Source organism: Panthera uncia, assembly GCF_023721935.1.
Source record: "Panthera uncia isolate 11264 chromosome B2 unlocalized genomic scaffold, Puncia_PCG_1.0 HiC_scaffold_24, whole genome shotgun sequence".
Classification (NCBI taxonomy): domain Eukaryota; kingdom Metazoa; phylum Chordata; class Mammalia; order Carnivora; family Felidae; genus Panthera; species Panthera uncia.
In genome coordinates this window covers 105386842-105407574 of record NW_026057580.1, presented here as the reverse complement: position 1 = coordinate 105407574, position 20733 = coordinate 105386842, and the positions used below count along the sequence as shown (strand labels likewise).

The following is a 20733-nucleotide window of genomic DNA, read 5'->3' as shown; positions in this document are numbered from 1 at the left end:
TTTGATTCTTATCATACTGATTAGTTTTCAGTGTAGCTCACTTTATTCTGAATAATTTTATTTATATGCTTATAATATAAAATCATTAATACATTTTTCCTATATAAATTATAAGCAGTGTGAATAGTGGAATTTAAAGGAGAAAGCCTGAAAATGAAAACCTGTTATTTTTGAATGTGTATTTCACAGCATAAGAACAAAATGTTTTCAGCTGTTCATTTTATAAAGAGAGAAAATGCATTTAAAATTAGAATTGTGCCATTCAGAGACTGTAATTCATGCAGTCATAGGAGAAATAGGAATGCTCCATATCAGTGGGTAAAGAAAAAAAGTCTCATTTCAATAAAATGTTTGGTGATTAAATATCTGTAAATAGAACTTTTTCTTTTTTAGAAAGAAAGACAATTGAAAGTCAGGAATATGGCATTAGGCTTTTCACATGGTTCAGTGAGAAGCAGAAAGCTGTAGAGCTTGAACCCAGGTGATAAATGGAAAATTCTTATTCTGTAGAATTCTGGGGACACCTGACCTCCACTAGCATCAGCGCTTCTCTGCTTTTGTCTGAGCCAAGATAGACCTTAATTAAAAGTTTGACTGGGGCCCCTGGGTGGCTCAGTCGGTTAAGCTTTCGGCTCAGGTCATGATCTCACAGCTTGTGGGTTTGAGCCCCGCGTCAGGCTCTGTGCTGACAGCTCGGAGCCTGGAGCCTGCTTCGGATTCTGTGTCTCCCTCTCTCTCTGCCCCTCCCCCACTCATGCTCTGTCTCTCTCTCTCTCTTTCAAAAATAAATAAACATTAAAAAAATTTTTTTAAAGTTTGATGAACCCCAGTACATTGGGTATTTCAACGACCTTTATAAAAAATAAAAGACCCTCCATGAATTGAAAATGGGCTTTGACTTACTTTTCCAGCGGTGGTGGATCTGCACTGATCAGCCTATGATCTGTGCCCATGATCCTCTGGGTTCAGTGACGCATCGTGAGAGAAGCTGTGCTACATTTGTCAGGTGGAGACACAGAACATGGCCAGCTAACCCACTGGAGACTAAATCTGCAACTTTGCTTGTGCTCACGGTGCTCCAGCAGCTGGCCACTGACCTAAGGCTATTAGTGTGGCTAGAATGGGCCTCGGAAGTGTTGGGCTTGGGAAAGCCCGGGTTCCGTGCTCACCCACAGTGAAGTGTGGAGGTTGGTCCAGTGTCTCTGGCCATCTCCTCTTCCCTGCTTAGGCCCTGTGTTAATGTCTCGTTTATCTTTCATGTTGATAGTGACTTCTTTTCCTTTCCTTATTCCCTACCATTGGAGTCTTAAAAATTCCTTTCTAGAAAGAAGCTGGTAGGTATATGAAAGTCCAAGCATGAAGTCTCCTCAGGTTTTCAGGGCAGATGGGTGGCCCCGTCCGTTAAGAGTGGGATTCTTCGGCTCAGGTCATGATCTCATGGCTGGTGAGATTGGTTGGTGAGATCGAGCTCCAAATGGGGCTCTGCTGCAAATGCAGAGCCTGCTTGGGATTCTCTCTCTCTCTCTCTCTCTCTCTCTCTGCCCTACCCCCCTCCCCCGTCTTTTATTCCTCTCAAAGTAAATAAACATTCAAAAAAGTCTCCTGAGGTTTTTGAGTATGTTTATTTCCAAAAGGTTGTTTTTCTCCTCATAATTGGCCATTGCCACTCATATCCAAAACAAAGAATTTAGGGTATTTAGAAACTGTTCCTCCAGATTTCACCATAATGAGTAGCAAAGGTATGTCAGAGAGAGAAGATGCACTTTTTGCATTTATTCATTTTTTTATCTTCTAGCGGAAACCCCCACTGGTGGTAGATGATCTTTTTGAAGACATGAAAGATGGCGTTAAGCTGCTTGCTCTTCTGGAGGTCCTGTCCGGGCAGAAACTGGTAAGGATTTTTCCTGTGACCAGATTGTCAAACTGTTCCCTTTTGGGATTCGGAGGTTGTGGGGTTGGGAGTGTAAAAGGCGATGTCCTATAAAAGTGGGTAACACACTGGGAATACTAGTGTGTTAGTGTTCCACAACCCCCGAATAGATCAGTCACTTCCGGGAGCAGGGAACACCTTTCCTTTCTAGTTCCCACACACATTTAGTGGATTTAAAACTCTATATGTAGTAGTAGCAACCTTAGAAGGAAGAGTAAAGAACTTCATCAGTAATCTATCATGCTTAACTACTGCATCTTATGCAATATCTATCCAGGAAAATTACTTGCAGATTAACATTGACCTCACTTCCAGAGTTTGCTTTCCGTTTGGAAAGGAATGTTCGTCCATAACTGTGTATTATTTATATACTTGTTTGTTGAAAATTAAGTTTGAGATCAGCATGACATTTTTCATACACTTGTGGACAGCCTCCATCATCAGTCATTTGTCACAGGAACGGCACGTTCAGAATCATTTGCTTTTTTCTTGGGCAGTGGAACCAGCAAAGTGAAAAACACATTGATAGTGAGCTACAGAATATACTTTTCTATGTTACTTAATAATAAAGTATAGACAGTCCCCAACTTACAGTGGTTTGACTTAACGACTTTTTGACTTTACAATGTTGTGAAAGTAATAGGCATTCACTAAAAACCATACTTGGAATTTTGAATTTGGATCTTTTCCTGCGCTAACAATGCACAGGATGATCCTCTTGTGATGCTGGGCAGGGGCAAGGAGGCACCACTCCCAGTGAGCCATGCGGTCATGAGGGTAAAGAACTGGTACACTTAACAACCGTTCTATACCCACATAGCCATTCTATTTTTCACTTTCAGTACAGTACTGAATAAATTACATGAAATATTAAACACTCCATTATAAGATTGGCTTTGAGTTAGAGAATTTTGCCCAACTGCAGGCTAATGTCAGTGATCTGAGCACGTTTAAGGTGAGCTAGGCCAAGCTGTGATGTTCAGTAGTGTAGGTGTATTAAATGCAATTTTGATTTGCAGTTTTTCCAACTTATAATGAGTTTATCGGGATATAACCCCATTGTTAGTCGAGAAAGATCTGCATTTTTTTTTCCTGGCTTACGTTTTGTTATATGAGAGTAGTAGAGAGGTAAGTAGTGTGTGCAAAGATAAACTACTTATAAATGATGTTTATCATAATTACGAAAAGACACTCAGGAAATTACCTTCAAAATATCATATGACGTGCTAGAACACAGTGGCCTAAATTGGGAGCACTTATTTGTTCTTTGTCTATTGCTTCTTGACAACAGCTACACAGCCATGAAACTTGGATAAGTGAGTTTTTAAATGTGTATTTGCCTAAACATAAATTTCCAGTTAATTTTGTGTGGAATGCTCAAAATAGGGTTGTTTGTTGAAAAACTACAAACTGATAATAATTTTGTGTAAATCATCTCTCTAACTTGATTCATATGGTAGCGGATGCTTCTGGTGCCCTTGTGCTATCTCAGCTCACCTCCAGCTTCAAATGACTTCACACAGTGGGGGACATTGCCTACACCCTCTAGTAGCATCTTGCCTCAAACACTGGTAGCTTGCCTCCAGGTCTCCACCCTCATAGCTTTGGTCAAAAGCACAAGTTGCTTAAAGCAGCCTTGAAGTGTAGAAGAGTTAATGGTCCCGAAGGTCCTTCAACCAATGGAGATGGGAGTCCATGAATAAATGCTGCAGTCTGGCATTGGGAAGGCAGACAATTCTGTGACATATTTACACATGTCTCATGGAGTGCTTGAGTCCCCAGTAGGATTGAGGCCCAGTTGCTCACAGTGGAAACCCTCAATAGCATTTTTCTTCTTCCCTGTCTCACACTCCATGCACCCCCCTCACTCTTGCTACCTGGGATCACCTCCACAGTAAACTACATGCATCCAAGTCCTGTCTCAGGTTCTACTTTGGGGGAAATCAAACAAAACATATATGAAAAGCCAATTTGAAATATGCATGAGCTAAATAAACTAGATTAGCATTCAGATGTCAAGTCAAATCATTGACTTGAGATATATACTCCCTTGATTGCCAGATATAATTGGGCATCTTTTTATTTCCTCCTGAATTAAGCTGTTTACTAAAAGGTTAAAGGAATCTTCATTCCAATTCAGTTGGGTATTCAGGAGGTATATCATTCTGTGTCAATATAATTTTGCCAGTATACTTGACCAACAGGGTACAGAAAGCTTGATGGGCATTTAATTGCCAAGCTAAATGACTCTAGAAAAAGTATATATTTTGACATAAGAGTCCTATTTCTGTTTAAGTACCCTACTCATTCAGACATAAATTATAAGACCTTGAAGCTAGAAGAGATTTCAAAAAGAATCTCAGCTTTCTCACTTAGCAGAGAAGAACTGAGACATACAAGATAGTTTCCAGTTTAACCTTTATTATTTACTTGTATTGAGCCCTCCAAGATTCTGAATTATGTAAAATGAAATTGCTCTTAGATTATAAATAATCCTTGGAAATGGTTATTTAAATTTTGTATATGTATACATTATAATTCAGGACCATGTTAAAATGAAAAGCATGAATTAAAAAGGAATGAGTATCCCAGGAATTCTTGTAGAGCTTTCAAAGGGAGAAAGTGGGTAAGAGCATTTCCATCAAGAGTTCTAACACTATTCAGAAATCCTAAAATATCTCATAGGTAGAACTCTGTTAACAACAGTGTGCTTTATGTCAGAGTTCACATAGCCTGGGACTCTGACTCTGACCATGATCATCAGGGAAATGTGGCCAAATGGCTTAGTATCCCTGCCTTGTCTGCATCTCAGGGTGAGGGTGGAATCTCAGTATCTAGTCTCCTTGAATAACCTATTATGACTCCCTTGAGAAAACTATGATTTTATTTAAGGACTTAGAGTATCTTTAACTTTTAAATTACTGTTCCTAGATTTCTCTACATTCTTTGATTATTTGTGGAACATTTTCTCTTTATTTATTTTTTTTTAATTTTTTTTTTTTAATGTTTATTTTTGAGACAGAGAGAAACAGAGCATGAACGGGGGTGGGGCAGAGAGAGAGGGGGACACAGAATCGGAAGCAGGCTCCAGGTTCTGAGCCATCAGCCCAGAGCCTGACGCGGGGCTCGAACTCACGAACCGTGAGATCGTGACCTGAGCTGAAGTCGGACGCTCAACCGACTGAGCCACCCAGGCACCCCTGAACATTTTCTCTTTAAATAAATGTATCCGTGACTATGTATCTGTAATCACACATAAATATAGGGACACTAAATTTAATTTCACACTTAGGATTATTTTTAAGAATGTGAGGAATTGCAATTGAAAAATTGGAAATAATAGAAGCAACATAAAGAGTTTAAGGACTGCCAAGAAACTTATTTCTTATCCATTTTGTTAACTCTGTTTTTTTAAATTCCTTAATACTTTGCATTCAGGAGAAGCCAATAATTCACTTAAAAGTGCACAATAATAGAAAACAAAACACTAAGTCAAAACACACGCAACCCCATGCTCATTGCAGCATGATTTACAATAGCCAATATATGGAAATTACTTGAGTGTCTATCAATGGATGAATGGATAAAGAAAATGTGATAGATATATATATATATATATACATATATATATATATATACACACACACACACATACACACACACACACACACACACACACACACATATGGAATGCTATGCAGCCATGAAAAATGAACTCTTGTCATTTGCAATGACATAGATAGACGTTAAGGATATTATACTAAATGAGATAAGACAGAAGAAGACAAATATTCTATGGTTTTATTTATTTGTAGATTCTAAAAGTAAAACAAATAACAAAACAAAACTCAGAGATACGAAGAACAGATTGGCAGTTGCCAGATGGGAGGGGAGTTGGAGTTGGCCAAATGGGTGAAGGGGATCAAGAGGTACAAACTTCTATTTATAGAATAAATAAGTCATGGAGGTGTACTGTACAGCATGGTGACTATAGTTGCTAATATTTTATTATATATTTAAAAGTTGCTAAGAGAGTAGATCTTGGAAGTTGTCATCATAAAAAAATTCAATGTATGGTAACTAGACTTATTGTGCTGGTCATTTTGCAAAGTATACAAATACTGAATCATTAATCTGTATACGTGAAGCTAATATAATGTCATATGTTATTATGCTTAAGTAAAGTATTTAAAAAGAAAATAGATCTGTAAAAAAAAAAAAGTGTACAGTGGGCACTCTTAGGAAATCTGGAGCATCAAAGAGCCCTGAATGTTCACCAGGTGACTTTATTAGCCATAGATCATATATTTAGAATAGAACTCAAGTCTGCAACTGGGCTTGGCATTATCCACTGAATATCCATCCAGCTAACATTTCTGGAGTTCTGTTATGGATAAGACACTACCTTCTACCCTCTAAGGAAAACAAAGATGAATGAGACATGGCCAGTGCCTTTTATGAGTTCGAGGCCTACTATGATCATGATATTAGGGCAGATTAAATTGTGTAAAAATAGATGCCAACTGGAGAGGGACAATACAATAGATATTTATATCTTGCTCATTTTGCTAGGGGACATCCAACAAGAAAAGTAGACACATGGTGTTTGCTCCACCAGATATCAAGTCTTACAGTAAAGTTATATAACTTCAGATAGTGTGGTATTGATACAAGGATGGACATACTGACAAATGCAATAGAGTCCAGAAACAGACCCAGGCATTGCTGCATTGGATGATATTAAAATTAAAAATGTTTTAAAATAAAAACCTTTAAAGAAAGTGACAAAAGAAGTTAAAAATGGGTAGAATATATTCACAATACATGTAGTAAAAAGATTACGAAAGATTATGACAAGAATATATAAAGTACATCTTCAAAATAGAAACAGTACAAACTACAGGGAAACCTGAGTGAGAGATGTGAAAGGGCATTTTACAAAAGAAACATTGTCAAAGAACAGAGGAAGAGAAGTTCTATCATTGTTGATCAGGAGATGCAAATGAAGACCACAGTGAAAGACCATGTTACGTACATTTAACTGAAAGAATTTTTTTTTCAATATCTGTCAACATGAAGCGTTAGACAAGATATGCATCCATAGGATTATTCTTATTGTTGACAAGAATGGAAAGAAGCGCAAACGCTTTGGAAAAGTTTGGCCTTACTTCAGAAGTTCAAAGTCGCATGCCCTCTGACCCAGCAATTTCACTCTTAGGTTTACAACCAAGAAAAACTCTTTATACTTGTACCAAAGATAGGGTGTACAAAAATGATCTATCAGCACAGGTCACAATAGAAATAATCTGGAAATAACCAAGATTCACATCAAAGGGAGTGCAGAAAAGATGGCCAAGAGCTGTCAAAGTGAATGAAATACAGTGACAGCAACAACATGGATGAGTCTTAGCAATATAATATTATGTGGGAAAGTGAGCCTCAAAAGATTAATATGATCCCTTTATATAAAGTTAAAAAACTAAAATAGATAATTTTTTCATGAATGCATGTAAAGGAAATGAATCTATATAAGAAGGAAAACATTGAACTGGATTTTTTTTTTATTTTTTTTAATGTTTATTTATTTTTGAGACAGAGAGAGACAGAGCATGAACAGGGGAGGGTCAGAGAGAGAGGGAGACACAGAATCAGAAGCAGGCTCCAGGCTCTGAGCTGTCAGCACAGAGCCCGACGCGGGGCTCGAACTCAACGAACCATGAGATCATGACCTGAGCCGAAGTCGGAGGCTTAACCGACTGAGCCACCCAGGCACCCCTGAACTGGATTTTATGATAGTTGTCTTGGGTATAGGAAGGCAGGAGGATAGAATGGATGGTGGTCATATTAGGGGAATGGCTTTCATACTTCATTTCCAGGCCCTGGCTTTGTCTTAGTTGGTAGGCTAATAGGTGCTTTTTGCATTATAGAAGATAACTCATTAAATGACCAAGTGGGCCATGCATGGACCAAATATGAGACCATTATGCATGACAAGGGTTCCCAAATAAAGGATAAATAAAAAGTAAAAAAAAATTACATTTTCTATTTAAATATTTGTTTAAAATCATATCATAAAAACCATTACCGGGGCGCCTGGGTGGCTCAGTTGGTTGAGCATCCGACTTCGGCTCAGGTCATGACCTCGTGGTCTGTGAGTTCCAGCCCCGTGTCAGGCTCTGTGCTGATAGCTCAGAGCCTGGAGCCTGCTTTAGATTCTGTCTCTCTCTCTCTCTCTCTCTCTCTCTCTCTCTCTCTCTGCCTCTTCCCCACTCATGCTCTGTCTCTCTCTCTCTCTGTCAAAAATAAATAAAAATTAAAAAAATTTTTTTTTAAAAACCATTACCTGATACACTATTAATTGGAATTTAAAAGATAGGCAGTTTAGCAATCCTAAAATTCATATGGAACCACAAAAGGCCCCAAATAGCCAAAGTAATTTTGAAGAAGAAGACCAAAGCAGGAGGCATCACAACCCCAGACTTTAGCCTCTACTACAAAGCTGTCATCATCAAGACAGCATGGTATTGGCACAAAAACAGACACATAGACCAATGGAATAGAATAGAAACCCCAGAACTAGACCCACAAACGTATGGTCAACTCATCTTTGACAAAGCAGGAAAGAACATCCAATGGAAAAAAGACAGTCTCTTTAACAAATGGTGCTGGGAGAACTGGACAGCAACATGCAGAAGGTTGAAACCAGACCACTTTCTCACACCATTCACAAAAATAAACTCAAAATGGATAAAGGACCTGAATGTGAGACAGGAAACCATCAAAACCCTAGAGGAGAAAGCAGGAAAAGACCTCTCTGACCTCAGCCGTAGCAATCTCTTACTCGACACATCCCCAAAGGCAAGGGAATTAAAAGCAAAAATGAATTACTGGGACCTTATGAAGATAAAAAGCTTCTGCACAGCAAAGGAAACAACCAACAAAACTAAAAGGCAACCAACGGAATGGGAAAAGATATTTGCAAATGACATATCGGACAAAGGGCTAGTATCCAAAATCTATAAAGAGCTCACCAAACTCCACACCCGGAAAACAAATTACCCAGTGAAGAAATGGGCAGAAAACATGAATAGACACTTCTCTAAAGAAGACATCCGGATGGCCAACAGGCACATGAAAAGATGCTCAACGTCGCTCCTTATCAGGGAAATACAAATCAAAACCACACTCAGATACCACCTCACGCCAGTCAGAGTGGCCAAAATGAACAAATCAGGAGACTATAGATGCTGGAGAGGATGTGGAGAAACGGGAACCCTCTTGCACTGTTGGTAGGAATGCAAATTGGTGCAGCCGCTCTGGAAAGCAGTGTGGAGGTTCCTCAGAAAATTAAAAATAGATCTACCCTATGACCCAGCAATAGCACTGCTAGGAATTTACCCAAAGGATACAGGAGTACTGATGCATAGGGGCACTTGTACCCCAATGTTTATAGCGGCACTCTCCACAATAGCCAAATTATGGAAAGAGCCTAAATGTCCATCAACTGATGAATGGATAAAGAAATTGTGGTTTATATACACAATGGAATACTACGTGGCAATGAGAAAGAATGAAATATGGCCCTTTGTAGCAACGTGGATGGAACTGGAGAGTGTGATGCTAAGTGAAATAAGCCATACAGAGAAAGACAGATACCATATGTTTTCACTCTTATGTGGATCCTGAGAAACTTAACAGAAACCCATGGGGGAGGGGAAGGAAAAAAGAAAAAAGAGGTTAGAGTGGAAGAGAGCCAAAGCATAAGAGACTCTTAAAAACTGAGAACAAACTGAGGGTTGATGGGGGGTGGGAGGGAGGGGAGGGTGGGTAATGGGTATTGAGGAGGGCATCTTTTGGGATGAGCACTGGGTGTTGTATGGAAACCAATTTGACAATAAATTTCATATATTGAAAAAAAAAGACAAAAAAAAAGATAGGCAGTTTTGAGTTTTAATGAGAAATTATGTAGAGTTTTGGTGTCATAGAGAAGGGACCAGGTTACCAGCTATGCAACCATGGAGAAATTACTTCACCACAGTTATCCATTTATTTCCTGCAAATGTAAAAGGCTAATTATATCTACTTAGTTGACATTACTTTGAGTTTTAAAATTAACATTGTGGCACATAGAAAGCACATAATGCATTTCGGTAGTGTAAACACAGGTAAGTTAGAGTATCCTTGTACCGGACATGCTAGCATGTGAATACCATTTTCATTGTTGCAATCCTACTTTTTAACCTTGGCCCATGCGTGCCATGTATTTTGGTCATTCAAACCAAGAAATGTTACTAATACTCTCAATAATCTCTCATGTTAGTATGACTGCAAAAGGAAATGGTGTGTGTGTGACCAAGAGCACTTTTTTTTTGAGTTCTTTTTTTAAGGAGTTTTGAGTTTACAACAAAATTGGAGGAAAGTACAGATTTCCCGTATATCTCCTGCTCCCACACAGGCACCAAGAGCACTTTTCATATAAATGTTTCCTAATTTATAGGAGTGATAGTCTCAATAGGCAACATGGGAGTCTTGTGAATTTCTGCTCTTGGCATACAGAGATGTGAAAGGGAAGTGTATGAACTACACTGCCAAGCACTCCAAGCACTGTGGGGTAATGCTCCTTTGTGTATCTATTAACCCTATAGAAATTGAATAATGTTGTTCTTGAATATTCTTCAAGTATACTTTTAATCCATTTACATAGATTTTATAATTACCTTTTTTAATGTGTGCATTTTTATTTATTCCTGTTCTTCCCTGTTTATAGCCTTGTGAACAAGGACGCCGTATGAAGCGAATCCATGCTGTGGCTAATATTGGCACAGCACTGAAGTTCCTTGAAGGAAGGAAGGTAAGAGAGAGACAAAACACTTAAAGAAGAGGTGTGGGCGTACTGATGTTTTTCAATACTGGCTGTGCGGTAAAAGCATTACATGTAAATTATACAGCTAGAGATGCAATATTATTGTAACATAATTTTAGATTTACAACCAAGTGGCAAAAAATGGCACAGAGATTTCATGTCTGTACTTCAGCCAGCTTTCTCTACTGTGAAGAACTTTTATACATACTGCATGTATGTATATATAGGACAATTATTAAAAATAGAATTTTAAATTGGTGTGATACTACTAATTAAAGCATAGACATTAGGCTAATTTCATCAATTTCTTTTCCCACTGATGTCTTACTTCTATTCAGGATCCGATCCAGTGATACACTTAGCATATAACTGCTGTGGCTCTTGGTCTCTTCCACTCTATGACATTGTCTTTCCTTGTCCTTCATGATCTTAATAATAAGTCCTGGTCAGTTATTTTGTAGAAGGTCTGTCATTTTGGATTTGTTTGATGTTTTCTCAAGATTAGATTGAGGTTATACATTTTTGGCAAAAATTCCAAGGATGTGATATTGTACTCTTCTCAGTTCATCATGTTAGTGGATATAGGATTCTGATAGGTCTTACGGCTGGTGATGTTACTCTCCTTCACTTGGGTAAGGCTGTTTGCTATGTTTTTTATGATAAAGTTACTATTCTTCCTTTGTAACTGAAAAATAATAGGGCAGATCATTGAGATTATGCTAATATTCTACTTCTCCTCAAACTTTGCTCACTGATTTTAGCATTGATTGCCTTCAGTAATTATTTCTTTGATGTTTGTCTAATTGTGATTAGACAATCCTTTCACATGTGTTAACTGGAATTGTTTTGTAAGAAAAGGATGTCCTTTCTCCCTGCCCCCTATTTATTTTATTCAGTTATTTACTTTGGCATGAGTTTGTTTTATTTAATAGGTACAATCCCGTGCTGTGATTATTATTAGTTATTATTTTAATTTTTGTTTTTTAATTTTTTTATAATTTATTTTTTTAAATTTACATCTAAGTTAGTTAACATATACTGCAACAATGATCTTAGGAGTAGATTCCTTAATGCCCCTTACCTGTTTAGCCCATCACCCCTCCCACAACTCCTCCAGCAACCCTCTGTTTGTTCTCTATATTTAAGAGTCTCTTATGTTTTGTCCCCCTCCCTGTTTTTATATTATTTTTCCTTCCCTCTCTTATGTTCATCTGATTTGTATCTTGAAGTCCTCATATGAGTGAAGTCATATGATATTTGTCTTTCTCTGACTAATTTCGCTTAGCATAATACCCTCTAGTTCCATATAGTTGCAAATGGCAAGATTTCATTCTTTCTGATTGCTGAGTAATACTCCATTGTATCTATATACCACATCTTCTTTATCCATTCATCCGTCGATGGACATTTGGGCTCTTTCTATACTTTGGTTATTGTCGATAGTGCTGCTAAAAACATTGGGGTGCATGTGCATATAGGATATCATGTCATCTGCGAAGAGTAAAAGTTTGACCTCCTCCTGGCTGATTTGAATGCCTTTTTTTTTTTTTTTTTTTTTTTTTTTTTTTTTTTTTTTTTTGTGGATGCCTGCTATTCTTTTGGGTTGTCTGATTGCTGAGGCTAAGATTTCCAATACTATGTTGAATAACAGTGGCAAGAGTGGACATCCCTGTCTTATTCCTGACCTTAGGGGGGAAAGCTCTCATTTTTTTCCCATTGAGGATGATATTAGAGGTGGGTCTTTCATATATGGCTTTTATGATCTCTAGGTATGATCCTTCTATCCCTACTTTCTTGAGGGTTTTTATCAACAAGGGATGCTGTATTTTGTCAAATGCTTTCTCTGCATTTATTGAGATCATATGGTTCTTGTCCTTTCTTTTATTGATGTGATGAATCACATTGATTATTCTGTGGATATTGAACCAGCCTTGCATCCTAGCTATAAATCTCACTTGGTCGTAGTGAATAATTTTTTTAATGTATTGTTGGATCTAGTTGACCAGTATCTTGTTGAGGACTTTTTCGTCCATGTTCATCAGGGAAATTGGTCTGTCTCCTTTTTAGTGGGTCTTTGGTTTTGGAATCAAGGTAATACTGGCTTCCTAGAAAGAGTTTGGAAGTTTTCCTTCCATTTCTATTTTTTGAAACAGCTACAAGAGAATAGGTGTTAACTCTTTTTTAAATGTTTGGTGGAATTCCCCTGGAAAACCATCTGGCCCTGGACTCTTGTTTTTTGGGAGATTTTTGATTACTAATTCGATTTCTTCACTGATTATGGGTCTGTTAAAATTTTCTATTTCTGTTTCAGTTTTGGTAGTTTATATGTTTCTAGGAATTTGTCCATTTCTTCCAGATTGCCCATTTTATTGGTGTATAATTGCTCATAATATTCTCTTATTATTGTTTGTATTTCTGTTGTGTTGGTTGTGATCTCTCCTCTTTCACTCTCGATTTTCTTTATTTGGGTCCTTTCCTTTTTCTTCTTGATCAAACTGGCTAGGGGTTTATCAATTTTGTTAATTCTTTCAAAGAACCAGCTCCTGGTTTCATTGATCTGTTCTACTGGTTTTTTGGTTTTTTTTTTTGGTTTCAATAGCATTGATTTCTGATCTGGTCTTTATTATTTCCTGTCTTCTGCTGGTTTGGGGTTTTATTTGCTGTTCTTTTTCCAGCTCTTTAAGGTGTCAGTTTAGGTTGTGTATCTGAGACCTTTCTTCCTTCTTTAGGAAGGCCTGGATTGCTATTTACTTCCCTCTTATGAAAGCCTTTGCTGTGTCACAGAGGTTTTGGGCTGTGGTGTTATCATTTTCATTGGCTTCCATGTACTTTTTAATTTCCTCTTTAACTTCTTGGTTAGCCCATTTATTCTTCAGTAGTGTAGTCTTTGGTCTCCAAATATATGTTACCTTTCCACATTTTTTCTTGTGGTTGATTTTTAGTTTCATAGCGTTGTGGTCTGAAAATATGCACGGTATGGTCTTGATCTTTTTGTACTTGTTGAGGGCTGGTTGTGTCCCAGTATGTGATCTATTCTGAAGAACGTTCCATGTACACTGGAGAAGAATGTGTATTCCACTGGTTTAGTATCAAATATTCTGAATATATCTGTTAAATTCATCCAGTCCAGTGTGTCATTCAAAGCCATAGTTTCCTTGTTGATTTTCTGTTTAGATGATCTGTCCATTGTTGTAAGTGGGGTGTTGAAGTCCCCTACTATTATGGTATTATAATCAGTGAGTTTCTTTATGTTTGTGATTAATTGACTTATGTATTTGGATATTCTCATATTTGGAGCATCAGTGTTTACAATTTTTAGGTCTTCTTGGTGGATAAACCCATTAATTATGATATAATGCCTTTCTTCATCTCTTGTTACAGTCTTTATTTTAAAGTCTAAATTGTCTGATATAAGTATGGTTACTCTGGCTTTCTTTTGTCAGCCATTAGCATGATAGATGGTTCTCCATCCCCTTACTTTCAATCTGCAAGTGTCTTTAGGTCTAAAGTGGGTCTCTTGTAAACAGCATATAGATAGATCTTATTTTCTTATCCATTCTGTTACTGTATCTATGTCTTTTGATTGCAGCGTTTAGTCCAATGACATTTAGAGTGAGTACTGAATGATATGAATTTATTGCCATTATGTTTCCTGTAGAGTTGGAGTTTCTGGTGATGTTCTCTGGTCCTTTATAGTCTTTGTTGCTTTTGGTCTTTTTTTTTTCTCCCCTCAGAGTGTCTCCCTTAAAATGTCTAGCAGGGCTGGTTTAGTGGTCATGAACTCCTGTAATTTTTGTTTGTTAGGGAAACTTTTTATCTCTCCTTTTATTTTTGAATGACAGCATTGCTGGATAAAGAATTCTTGGCTGCATATTTTTTTTTATTCAGCACATTGAATATATCCTGCCACTCTTTTCTGGCCTGCCAAGTTTCTGTGGATAGGTCTGCTGAGAACCTGATCTCTCTTCCCTGGTAGAATAAGGACTTTTTTCCCTTACTGCTTTCATGATTCTTTCCTTGACTGAGTATTTTGTGAATTTGACTATGATATGCCTTGTTAATGGTCTGTTTTTGTTGAATCTAAGAGGAATTTTCTGTGCTTCCTGGATTTTGATGTCTGTGTCTTTCCCCAGGTTAGGAAAGTTTTCCTCTATGATTTGCTCACATAAACCTTCTACCCCTTTTTCTGTCTCTTCATCTTTTGGGACCCCTATGATTCTGATATTTTTCCTTCTTAATGAGTAACTGAGTTCTCTAATTCTTAAATCGTGCTCTTTTGCTTTAATTTCCCTCCATTTTTCTGCTTCATTTTTCTCCATAAGTTTGTCCTCTATATTGCTGAGTGGCTGCTCTGCTTCATCCATCATTGCTGGAGTGGCAACCATTCAAGATTGCAGCTCATTTATAGTAGTTTTTATTTCATCCTGACTAGCTTTTACTTCCTTTATATCTGCAGAAAGAGATTCTATTCTATTTTCAACCCCAGAGAGTTTTCTTATTTTTGTGATTCTAAATTCTGGTTCAGACATGTTGCTTATATCTGTGTTAAGTTTCTGGCTGTTATTTCTTCTTGTTCTTTATTTTAGGGTGAATTCCTTCATTTTTATCATTTTGAAGGAAGAAATTAATGAGTTAAGAAAATAAAATTAAAAAAATTAAAAACAACACAAAAAAATAAAATAAAGGATGCTAGATCCTAGGTGTGTTTTGGTCTTGTTGAAAGGAGCTTGATGTAGTATAGTAAAGTTGGAAAGATAAGAAAAGAAAAAAAAGGAGATAAAAAAGAAAGGAAAAAAAGAAAAAATGCTTGAAAATTTGAAAAAAATGAATACAATAAAATAGAACAAAATGAAATGACGAAGCAAAATAGAATTTGAAAAATTTACAAAAAAGTAAAAAAATAGAAAAATTAAGGAAAAATATTTTTAATAAAAATGGAAAATAAAAATAATTTTTTCTCTTTCTGTATTCAAGAATAAGAAAAGAAAAGAAAAAACTTGGATAGATGGACCAGTGAACAGACTGAAATACGATTGAAATTACATTGGTTTCCCCTAGAAGTCAAACTATGAAGCACTTTATAGTCCATAAACTAAGCAGGTGGAGAGACTTTTGTTCCTGACCAGAGAAGTTGGCCCAGTTGGGTGGGGCTTAGTGTAATGGCTCTGTTCTCCACTGGATGGTGCTGCTTAGCTTACTGGGGTGGATTGTTGTGGCACATGTAGTCATGTATGCCCATGCGTGGTAGGAGTAAAAATGGCTTCACCTGGCTAGCCAGTTTTTAGTATCAGAACTCTGTGTGCTCCCTTACTGGCAATCAAGCCCCCCTCCTATGCCTTTGGCTTCTGTCCTCTCCCCTCTTTTATACTGTCTGTGACCAAGGTGTCAGGCTGCCAGGCGGCACCTCCCTCCTGAGTTTTATCTCAGATGTGGCTGTGTTTCCCAACCCCTCACTTCTGTGGGACTACAACTTTGACCTGTTCTGACCCTCTGGGAGGGGGTGTCTCGCTGAGCAATGGCTGGGTGCCCACCCACCCCCTGGAACGTTCGCAGAACTATGCTGCTGCTGATGTCCAGAGACTGCGGCTGAGTTCCAGCCTGCCCCAGAAAAAGTTCACACGATCATGTACTGGCAGCGTTTTAGGGATTATGGAAAATACAACATACAACTAGCACCAGGCTTCCCCCTTAACATCCTTGTTCTAACACCAGTGAATGTGGTTGTTCTCCAGGGTTCACTGGGACCTTTGCCTGTGGAGTGGCCACATATCCTCTACCAAATGTCCTCCCAGCAGGGGAACCGTGTCTCCCTGTGTGGCCCATGGACCCCTCGTACCTCTCTCTCTGCTCCTGGAAATTTGCCCTTCCCATCAGAACACTGTCAGGTGTTGAGCTGTGGAGTTTCATACTCTGTGCTCCCCCTGTTTATAGAGTCTTAATGGAATTTAAATGCTTTACTTTCTCTTTTTTCCCCTTTTTGTTCAGTCCCTTGCGTACTCTTTGTTTTCTCTCCAGCTGTTTTCTGGGGGAAGGGGAATGCTTTCCCGTACTCTCCCCCTGTCTTCTTCTTCTCTTCACAAGCAAAAACACCTCTCTGCCCTTGCGTCAAGTTCACCTCCCCTGGTCCTACCCCCCGTGCTGTGTACCTGCTGAGTTCTGTGGTTCAGGTTGTACAGATTGTTGTGTTAATCCTCTAATCAGTTTTCTAGGTGTGCAAGACAGTTTCGTGTTGATCTGTGGTGTAGGCTGGTTTACCTCCCCACGCCGTGTACCTGGCGAGTTCTGTGCAGACTGTTGTGTTAATCCTCTAATCAGTTTTCTAGTTGTGCAAGATGGTTTCGTGTTGATCTCTGGTGTAGGCTGAATTATGTCACTCTGCCCAAATTCATATACTGTATTATTGTTATTATTATTATTCTCAAATTGTTCCAGCTTTGGCCTTTAAGAGTTCCTTCATGCTGCTGCCATACTCTTTTGATATGGCTTCATCCTTTTTTAAGCATTTCCTTATTTTCTGAAACTACAGAGTTTCCATATTTACCTTATATTTTCCCTGCCCCAGTTCTGGAAGCAACCACTTCCCTAAGCAGCCTTTTTTCCTTTTATTAGTGAGTGGCATTTGCATGCTAGGTGTGCACTGAAACTTGCTACTGAAGTTTCATTGCCCTTAGGTTCTCTCAACAGGCAGATCTAGAAAATATCAATGTCTACTAACCCAGGTATACACATACATCTGTCTTTCTCTCTTTCTCTCTCTCTCTCTCTTTCTCCTGTGTGTGTGTGTAAACCATTAGTTTAAATGGATACTTCTGATTCCAGTCTAAAACCACAAGGTCAGTTACAGCCTTCGATGCTTATTTATTTCTGTTTTCTCTGAAAATAAGAAACCTGGTTTTCATCTACAATGCATTCACCTGTTTTTCAGTCCTAGTACAGACATGAAATAGTTTAATAATTGCTCACCACACCCCTGTGAGAAACGGATTTATTAACTGGAGAACAGTGTGGTGTAGAGTTCTTTTTGTCTTTAGTATTACAGCATTCAGTCAAAGGACTGTTTTCAAAATTCACTTAGGTTACTTCTGTTCTTCTTCGTTCCCTTCAGTGTGATGATATTATGCATTTGTAATAAAGTTAGGTCATCAAATCATATTCGGTTTGAAATAACACTCCCTCCTGCCCTGTACACACATCCTAGTTGACTTTATTATTATTTTTTATCTGGGGAACTAGACATTACCATGATTCTAAGAGTAAAAGTTATACTTAGAGAAGGCACCCCCTCTTTATCTCTACTGTTACATTCTCATTCCTCTTCCTTCCATTCCCTATCTCCTCTTAGGTAACCAAGCTCTCTAGCTTCTGATTTATTCTGCCCACATTTCTTTTGCACCAATGGGCAGATGTATTTTCATACACCATCTTTTTTTTTTTACGTGAAGGGTAACATCTTACAAAACACTCTTGCGCTCTGGTTTTTCATGTAACACTATATCCTGGAAATCATTCAAATCAGTTCATGGAGATTTTCCTCACTCATGTTCACAGCTGCATCGTATTCCAATAGCTGGAGGTGCCAGAGTTTATTCAACTACTCTCTTATGAATGGGAATTTGGGTTGTTTCTAGTATTTTGAAACCAAAATGATGCAATTAATGACTATGCATAGTACTTTCCTATTATTGGAAGTGTATTTTCAAGTGTGATTGCTGGGTCAAAAAGTAAGTGTATATGTAGCTTTCTTAGGTATTGCCATAGTTTCTTCCAAACGGGTTGCAAGAACCCTTTTAGATTTAGCCTTTTCCTAACTTGTGGGAATTCAGGTGTCTGTGTTTGGAAATGCCAAAAACAGGTTTATAAATAGATATCCAGATACTCCTGGGAAATAGAATGATACAACTATTTCCTTCTAAGTCTATATGCACTAAATTAATTTATTTACTGCATGAATGCATATTTGAATACTTTCTGTATGACAGAAATATTCTGAAAAATACAAAAATACTTGATTCTATTCAGTGAATAATTTGTATTTTGGTCAGGTGGTAGTGAGATGAAACAATATAAAGTCTGGTCAGTTGTGCAAACTCCCATGCCGAAGAGAGATTCTGGACGTTAAGATGGCAGAGAAAAACAATATTAGGTCTTTTTTATTTAATGTTTATTTATTTTTGAAAGAGAGAGAGAGTGACAAAGTGCAAGTAGGGAGGGGCAGAGAGAGAGAGGGAGACACAGAATCTGAAGCAGGCTCCAGGTTCTGAGCTGTCAGCACAGAGCCCGACACAGGGCTCAAACCCATGAACCGCAAGATCATGACCTGAGCTGAAATTGGATGCGTAACTGACTGAGCCACCCAGGCGCCCTAGCAATATTAGCTTCTTACAGAATATTACTCATTGTTTCCAGATCACTCTAATATCACTATTAATGGGGTGTTTCTCTTCCTTCAGCTTCCTCTATGACTTTTTTATAGAAAGCTGAAAAAGCCATGTTGAACAAGATATTTATAGTTTTCCATGTTATTTAGTCTCCCATTTTACCTATATAACAATAGTGTCATGCTTTATTCTGAGGTATTCTTTATGACTATAAAAACAAAATTCCCCTTATTAATGTCTTGGAGAAAATTTAAGGACTGTAAAGGCGTTGTTTGCAAAGAGGACCAAAGAGCCTTCTTTTCGCAGAACACTTGTTTCACACAAGATCATTTTCACAGAACAACCCTAAGTAATAAAACATTGACTGTGAGCAGGAATGAGTTTTTTTAAGGCTCTTTGATGCCCACTTTCTTACTATTTATTTATTTATTTATTTATTTATATAATTTAAGAACTTGCATTTCAAATGTATTTTCAGGCATTTGTCTTTGACCTTTGGACTTACCTTGGCCTCTGTTTCGGTTTTTTTTTTCTTTAAATAATAGAATGTTAATCTAGTCCTTCTTGATTTAAGGAATAATGAGGGCACTCCTCAAGTTTTCCTGGAGAAAACTCTACCATTGTGTTTATTTTCAATTTGTTTACAGGGCATTTGAAAAAAGCCTACTTTAGTACCTGATAGGGACCAGGTAACTGTGACTCTAATGAATAGATCCAACACCATTTCCCCCAGATTCTTTCTCCAATGAGGTGTCAAGTGGGTCCTTCTGAACAGTACCACAAGGAGCCAACCACGGACCATCTTTCCCAAAACTTCCCTGAGTGCAGACAAGCAACATGAATTCCAATTCCTATGAAGTTGGATAGGTGATGTAAAAGACGAAGCGAGTTAGAGGTTGCCTATGGAAACAGGAGAACCCAGCAGCGCTGTGCCCTGTCTGCAAGACGGAAGCCAACATTCAGTTTGAACTGTAGTTGCGTCAGTGAAATCAAGCACGGTGATCCCAGATCTTCCAACTGAACAAGAAAAGTCAGTGATCTGGGTTTTTATTGAAGTTTAATTATTTATTTGTTATTTATTAAGTGATTCGGGTAGTTGGCTACCTGCATCACTGATTAGAATGGCTCACCCCCCACCACACTGTAGAAGGCAACTAGCATAAAGTGTCAATGCATCTATGTGTTAGGTTTTCCAGTATATCAAGAAACACTAGTAATCTGGAGTTTCAACTGAAAATTTTTTTTGAAATTTATGCCTGAATAATTTGAATATTTTTTGGAAACATCTGTGGGCCTTGTTTCAGTATGCTATGGCTACCATTGTACTACCAGAGAGTGGATGGCTTAAGTAACAGAAATTTATTTTTTCACAGTTTTGGGGGCTAGAGGCTTAAGATCAAGGTACCAGCAGAGTTGGTCTCTTCATTTCTTTCTTCTGACAGATAGACAATTATAGACAGATAGACACAGATAGACACTGTGTCCTCACATGGCTTTTTTCTCTCTGTGGGTGTGGAAAGAGCTCTAGTGTCTTCTGCTCTTCTCATAAGGACACCAGCCCT

At 38.0% G+C, this 20733-nt stretch overlaps 1 protein-coding gene across 10 annotated transcripts in view; it reads left to right on the top strand.

The window, feature by feature from the left end:
* SYNE1 (spectrin repeat containing nuclear envelope protein 1) overlaps positions 1–20733 on the top strand; it is a 477690-nt gene that overhangs the window by 108313 nt on the left and 348644 nt on the right. For all 10 annotated transcript variants that reach the window (XM_049653080.1, XM_049653082.1, XM_049653085.1 and 7 more), the window contains exons 4-5: positions 1796–1891; positions 10698–10781. In XM_049653080.1, coding sequence (XP_049509037.1) covers positions 1796–1891; positions 10698–10781 — 180 coding nt within the window. The remainder of the gene's footprint in view (positions 1–1795; positions 1892–10697; positions 10782–20733) is intronic.